Source organism: Notolepis coatsorum, assembly GCF_963971535.1.
Source record: "Notolepis coatsorum genome assembly, chromosome: 19".
Classification (NCBI taxonomy): Eukaryota; Metazoa; Chordata; class Actinopteri; order Aulopiformes; family Paralepididae; genus Notolepis; species Notolepis coatsorum.
This window is the reverse complement of record NC_140183.1, coordinates 11631648-11639147: the sequence shown is the minus strand read 5'-3', so window position 1 is coordinate 11639147 and position 7500 is coordinate 11631648. Positions and strand designations below refer to the sequence as shown.

Genomic DNA, 7500 nt, shown 5'->3' with positions numbered 1-7500 from the left:
GCTCAAACTACAGCACGATACCTGCTCAAACTACAGCACGACACCTGCTCAAACTACAGCATGATACCTGCTCAAACTACAGCACGACACCTGCTCAAACTACAGCACGACACCTGCTCAAACTACAGCACGACACCTGCTCAAACTACAGCACGACACCTGCTCAAACTACAGCACGACACCTGCTCAAACTACAGCACGATACCTGCTCAAACTACAGCACGACACCTGCTCAAACTACAGCATGATACCTGCTCAAACTACAGCACGACACCTGCTCAAACTACAGCACGACACCTGCTCAAACTACAACATGATACCTGCTCAAACTACAGCATGATACCTGCTCAAACTACAGCACGATACCTGCTCAAACTACAACATGATACCTGCTCAAACTACAACATGATACCTGCTCAAACTACAGCACGATACCTGCTCAAACTACAACATGATACCTGCTCAAACTACAGCACGATAACTGCTCAAACTACAGCACGATACCTGCTCAAACTACAACATGATACCTGCTCAAACTATCACATATTCCAGAGAGGAGGTTTGTTGTTTAGGAGCGACACAGAAAATTACCAAAAAAAGGATTCAGAATGTCTGTTTCTCCATACAGTGCCCGATTGGAACCCATTCATTGTGACAAGAATTGTGGGTTGATGCATTAAAAATGTCTAAATATCGTCTGTAAAAAAAAATAATAATAATCGCACCAATATCGATTGTGCTTTTTAAAGCCTGTATCGGCCGATACCGATTGTCTGATGATATATCGGTGCATGCCTACTTCCCTTTCCAAACCCGTGCTATATATGGAAAACACTGGGACGGAGCTGGCTAGGTCACTCTCATGCAGATTTAAATAGCTAGCTAGGTCACTCTCATGCAGATAGGGAGCATCGCGTCCCACCTTGTATCCATTTCCAGATTAAAGGTCTCTGCGTCAGCTCTCCAACTTCCACCTAAAGCAATGCTCGCTGAACATACTGTAATAGCTGCACATGCTAAATGTGATATCAATTCAGTCCTCCTGGAGCCAGTGGATCACCTGCCACTCATCGCTCAGAGACACACACACGCACACGCACACACACACACACACACACACACACACACACACACACACACACACACACACATTTGAATACTTTATTTGGTTCCACAAATTATATTACATAAACAGGGAATCAAATGTATCGGGGCCAAGCAGCACTGAACACTTAAGGGTACACACAGCACCTCCTTCTCCACGCGGCTAAGCTGCCAATAATAGCTGAGACAGAGCAATATTTGCCAATTTGTTTGGCTTTTCTTTTAGACATTGCAGCAATTCTCAGACCGGTCATGGTGCAATTGTATACATGGCCAAGACTTCCGAATACAAGTACACTATATCTACACCTGTACCCAAGGTCGGCCATCACACTGAGCAGTGGTTGGTATTTGATACACCCCCCCCCCCAAGCAAAGCTAGCAAGGACAGACTGGAGATGACTGGAATCCGGGTGACAAAGGACGAGTGGGCCACCATGAGCAAAGATAGCAGAGGGAACATGCCAAGACAGAACTGGGTCGGTCCGGGTCAAGACGAGGCAGAGGGCTGTAACGTAGACGTCCCGTACTTCTCCAGACCCGTGAGGGAACGCTGGGGGTTTCGCGCGGTCATAAATAGCTCTGCTGGACCCGAGGTGGCACAGAACCAACAATGTGTGTGAAGCTCTTCAGCTAACGTACTAACGGACAAGGTCGGGTTACCTGAGGATGGAAGACATCTCTGATATACTGCACCATAGACAGACTGTACCAGTGTACCATAGACAGACTGTACCATAGACAGACTGTACAGACCGACTGTACCATAGACAGACTGTACCATAGACAGACTGTAACATAGAGACTGTACCATAGACTGTAACACAGACAGACTGTAACACAGGAAGATAGAGGACATGTCGCTCGTTACCCCTGGTTTGATCTACTTCTACTTCAATCAAATCAGATTATTATTATTTTTTTTAAATGAAAATAAAGAAAAAAAGCAGTTACTGTAAATAAATAACAAAGGCGTGAAAAGGTTGTCATATCTAATGCCGCTCCTCCCGTGCAGCGTGTTGTCGAAGTGTCCTTGAGCAACACACTTAACCCCTAACTGCTCCCGATGAGCAGGTCGGTGGTTGAGTGACTGTGTGAGTGACTGTGTGAGTGAGTGAATGAGTGAGTGAATGGGTGAATGTGAGGCACAAGTTGTTATTAGCACAAGCTCATCAGGAGCAGTTAGGGGTTAAGTGTCTTGCTCAAGGACACTTGGACACACTGCCCGGGAGGAGCGGGAATCGAACCGCGAACATCCGGATTACCAGACGACTGCTCTACCTTCTGAGCCACTGTCACCACATGAGGGCCAGGAGAGCTGGACAGACTGAAGACCACCAGACCAGACCAGAGGGACATGTCGTCCACAGGCTGACCGTCAAAATATCAACAATAATGAGACTAAGAATAAGTTGTTTGGCTCCACCCCTGGCCCCGCCCCCTGTCTAGGACCCCGCCCCTTACCGTGCTGCATGATGCCGTGTTCTAGAAGCTTGCGGCCGAGTTGCTCCGCCTCCCCCCTTGTTGCCATCTCGCCCTCCTGCAGTAGCCAATCGATGAACTCCGAGGCCACCAGGGAGCGCTCGAAGGTCCCGCCCTCCTCCTCCCTAGACTGTATTAGGTTGTTCTCCGTGTTCATCAGCCTATGGAGAGAAGATAAAGTTAGAACACAACGTAAATTAAAAACTAAAATAATAATACAGAGTCCATGGGTCCAATATGCTTATTCAGTTAGTATTTAGTTCTTAGCATTATTTTCTTTTTACATGTTGAACATTTTAGGCCTTGCTGCAGCTTCAACTCTCTCTGGACTCGGCCTGTCATTCTGCCCTCAGATGTATTACTGGTGACAGATATGATGCCCACCACTGTGTCCTTTATGAAAAGGTTGGATGGCCTTCTCTGGTTGAAAGGTGTAACTAACTTTAGTATTTGTTTATTTTGAAAGGCCTTAATGGTAGACTTCCCTCTTACATAACAACACTGTTGGAATGGAATCTTGTAACCTATTCTACACGTTCAAATTAGGGCTGTCAGTTTATCGCGTTAATTAGATTAATTAATTACACAGCAAATTATTGCGTTATGAAAATTAACTAAAAAAAAGTTCTATAATTTTTTTTTTAAATCTCATTAATTCCATAAGAACGTAGAATATATATTTACAGCCTTTTTTTAATATGGTCGTTTTGCATGTTCTTGGTATCTGATTCTAGGGACATCTATGGATCTCAGGGAATGTATTCCCAGTGTCAGAAATACGGTGTCTGTTACTAGGCTTGAGTAAATTGTAATGAACCAAATGCTAAAATGTACCAGACCTGAAAAATCTAAGCAAATTAATAAATGGAAGATGATTAAACAGAAGGTTTTGTACATACAGTACTGAATTCTGCCATCCGGACACATGCAATTTGAAATAGGATTATAGAATATAGAATATCAGGCATAAAATGGTTATGCGATTAAAATGCGATGAATTAGATGAATTCATTACAAATCCTGTAATTAATTAGATTAATTTTTTTAATCGCCTGACAGCACTAGTTCAAATGACTGCTTGGTTCTCAGGGTTCCTCCAGTTTGCTCTGAACCAGGAAGAACTGCTTTTTCCTTCGATGCTTCCAACACCTGGAACGCCCTCCGACTGACTCTGAAGCTGCAGGTCCTTCCAACACCTGGAACGCCCTCCGACTGACTCTGGAGCTGCAGGTTCTTCCAACACCTGGAACGCCCTCCGACTGACTCTGGAGCTGCAGGTTCTTCCAACACCTGGAACGCCCTCCGACTGACTCTGGAGCTGCAGGTTCTTCCAACACCTGGAACGCCCTCCGACTGACTCTGGAGCTGCAGGTTCTTCCAACACCTGGAACGCCCTCCGACTGACTCTGGAGCTGCAGGTTCTTCCAACACCTGGAACGCCCTCCGACTGACTCTGAAGCTGCAGGTTCTTCCAACACCTGGAACGCCCTCCGACTGACTCTGAAGCTGCAGGTTCTTCCAACACCTGGAACGCCCTCCGACTGACTCTGAAGCTGAAGGCTCTTCCAACACCTGGAACGCCCTTCGACTGACTCTGAAGCTGCAGGTTCTTCCAACACCTGGAACGCCCTCCGACTGACTCTGAAGCTGAAGGTTCTTCCAACACCTGGAACGCCCTCCGACTGACTCTGAAGCTGAAGGTTCTTCCAACACCTGGAACGCCCTCCGACTGACTCTGAAGCTGCAGGTTCTTCCAACACCTGGAACGCCCTCCGACTGACTCTGAAGCTGCAGGTTCTTCCAACACCTGGAACGCCCTCCAACTGACTCTGAAGCTGAAGGTTCTTCCAACACCTGGAACGCCCTCCGACTGACTGACGCTGCAGGTTCTTCCAACACCTGGAACGCCCTCCGACTGACTGACGCTGAAGGTTCTTCCAACACCTGGAACGCCCTCCGACTGACTCTGAAGCTGCAGGTTCTTCCAACACCTGGAACGCCCTCCGACTGACTGACGCTGCAGGTTCTTCCAACACCTGGAACGCCCTCCGACTGACTGACGCTGAAGGTTCTTCCAACACCTGGAACGCCCTCCGACTGACTCTGAAGCTGCAGGTTCTTCCAACACCTGGAACGCCCTCCGACTGACTCTGAAGCTGCAGGTTCTTCCAACACCTGGAACGCCCTCCGACTGACTCTGAAGCTGAAGGTTCTTCCAACACCTGGAACGCCCTCCGACTGACTCTGAAGCTGCAGGTTCTTCCAACACCTGGAACGCCCTCCGACTGACTCTGAAGCTGCAGGTTCTTCCAACACCTGGAACGCCCTCCGACTGACTCTGAAGCTGCAGGTTCTTCCAACACCTGGAACGCCCTCCGACTGACGCTGAAGGTTCTTCCAACACCTGGAACGCCCTCCGACTGACTCTGACGCTGAAGGTTCTTCCTTCTCTTGCTGCGTTTTAAAAGTATGATCTCCGACCACCGTGTGTCGACGTTTAACCGTCTTCGCAGATTTGTATTGTTTATTGTTTTATGTGTCGTGCCTATATGTATGAATTTGCTGATAGACTGTGTCTTTGTGAGCTCGTCGTCGCTGTAAATGAGGGTAACCTCAGTGTCTCACGAGTTGAAATAAAGTACAACACAATTATATATTCAAATCCATAACAACCTTTGTTTATTGACAATGAACAATCACCATTGTTGCTCAGCAAAACGATGCCATCCAAATCAAATAAACCAAACGAGGCCTCTCACAATCAACAACAAAATAATGACTAGCAGTACCCCACCATATGATGGTATTCAATTCAAAGCAGTGAACCCAAGAAGGTGATAAACACAGAGGGCATGGAACACTGTAGATATACCAGAGACAGCCGATGGACTCCGACGCCCAGTGAAGGCTGCGGGACACTGATAGAGGACCCTGCTGGTCCACTTTATCTGTCTGAGGAAGATGGACGAGCCTACCTCTCTAGAGTAGACTACTGATAAACACCCCCGGCTAAAGCAAGGCCTTGACGATTGGAACAAGTCCGTTGTTCTCCATCGAGCGCGGGTCACATTTGTGAGGAGAAAAGGGAAATATAAGTCTATTTCTGTACGAGAAGAAAATGGTACGTCCGCATCGCTAGCATTTTCCTGAATGAAACCAATGTACCGCTAGGCTTCCCTACGTATCGGCTTCGATGAGGAATGCCAACCACCCTGATGATCAGTCGTTTTGTGATGAACAGAAACGCCGTATGTGATCTTTTCACCCCACGGCTGGAGAAGTGCTCGGTGAAGAGGAATAACACAGCCAGGGGGATCCCAGCCATTACTTTTTGGGCACGTCATCATCTCATTTTGAGGGTAGGAAACACCCAACGTTTAGGCTAAAATGCATGAACGTTTTTTTTACATCCTGCGTTTAACCGTCAGACAGCATGAAAATTATGTAATTCCTCTGCGGTAAAGAAACGGTAAACTAGAAGAGCTGAACTGCTTTCTGGGTTGCTTCTGATAATGTACATACTCTTTTCTTTCTGGACTCTTTTTGTATCACAAACAGTACTGTAATTGCAAATCTGGTCATAAATGTATAGATGGAGCAGTACTGTCTATCTGTATGTCATGTATGTCATATATGTTACGATGAATTGAAAATGGGGGACCCTGATGTAAACAAGACGAAAGTCTTTCTCAGGTCTGCATCCCCTTAACAATTGTATGTATTGAGCTGTACTGTACTGTACCCATTCTGCAATCTGTTAATAAAGTTTTCATTCATTCATTCATTCATTCATTCATTCATTCAAGCCCAACAACTGTTTAAAAATCAGATGTCAGATTATATCATTTCAGAGTTTGATCAGGACTTTTTAGGGCGTGTCTCTCTCTCTACTGTGGTCTCTCTCTCTCTCTACTGTGGTCTCTCTCTCTACTGTAGTCTCTCTCTCTACTGTGGTCTCTCTCTCTGCTGTGGTCTCTCTCTACTGTAGTCTCTCTCTACTGTGGTATCTCTCTACTGTAGTCTCTCTCTCTACTGTGGTCTCTCTCTCTACTGTAGTCTCTCTCTCTACTGTGGTCTCTCTCTACTGTGGTCTCTCTCTACTGTAGTCTCTCTCTCTACTGTGGTCTCTCTCTCTACTGTGGTCTCTCTCTCTACTGTGGTCTCTCTCTACTGTAGTCTCTCTCTCTACTGTGGTCTCTCTCTCTACTGTGGTCTCTCTCTCTACTGTAGTCTCTCTCTACTGTGGTATCTCTCTACTGTAGTCTCTCTCTCTACTGTGGTCTCTCTCTACTGTGGTCTCTCTCTACTGTAGTCTCTCTCTCTACTGTGGTCTCTCTCTCTACTGTAGTCTCTCTCTCTACTGTAGTCTCTCTCTCTACTGTAGTCTCTCTCTACTGTGGTATCTCTCTACTGTAGTCTCTCTCTCTACTGTGGTCTCTCTCTACTGTGGTCTCTCTCTCTACTGTGGTATCTCTCTACTGTAGTCTCTCTCTACTGTGGTCTCTCTCTACTGTAGTCTCTCTCTACTGTGGTCTCTCTCTCTACTGTGGTCTCTCTCTCTACTGTAGTCTCTCTCTCTCTGCTGTGGTCTCTCTCTCTGCTGTGGTCTCTCTCTCTACTGTGGTCTCTCTCTCTCTCTACTGTAGTCTCTCTCTCTACTGTGGTCTCTCTCTCTCTACTGTGGTCTCTCTCTCTGCTGTGGTCTCTCTCTCTACTGTAGTCTCTCTCTCTACTGTGGTCTCTCTCTCTCTACTGTGGTCTCTCTCTCTACTGTGGTCTCTCTCTCGACTGTGGTCTCTCTCTCTACTGTGGTCTCTCTCTCTGCTGTGGTCTCTCTCTACTGTGGTCTCTCTCTCTACTGTAGTCTCTCTCTCTCTGCTGTGGTCTCTCTCTCTACTGTGGTCTCTCTCTCTA

General features: G+C 46.7%; 1 protein-coding gene across 1 annotated transcript in view; it reads right to left on the bottom strand.

Moving 5' to 3' along the window:
- deptor (DEP domain containing MTOR-interacting protein) overlaps positions 1–7500 on the bottom strand; it is a gene marked incomplete at its 3' end in the record, with an annotated part of 78290 nt that overhangs the window by 19763 nt on the left and 51027 nt on the right. The window contains 1 exon segment of the mRNA XM_084335961.1: positions 2569–2747. Coding sequence (XP_084192087.1) covers positions 2569–2747 — 179 coding nt within the window.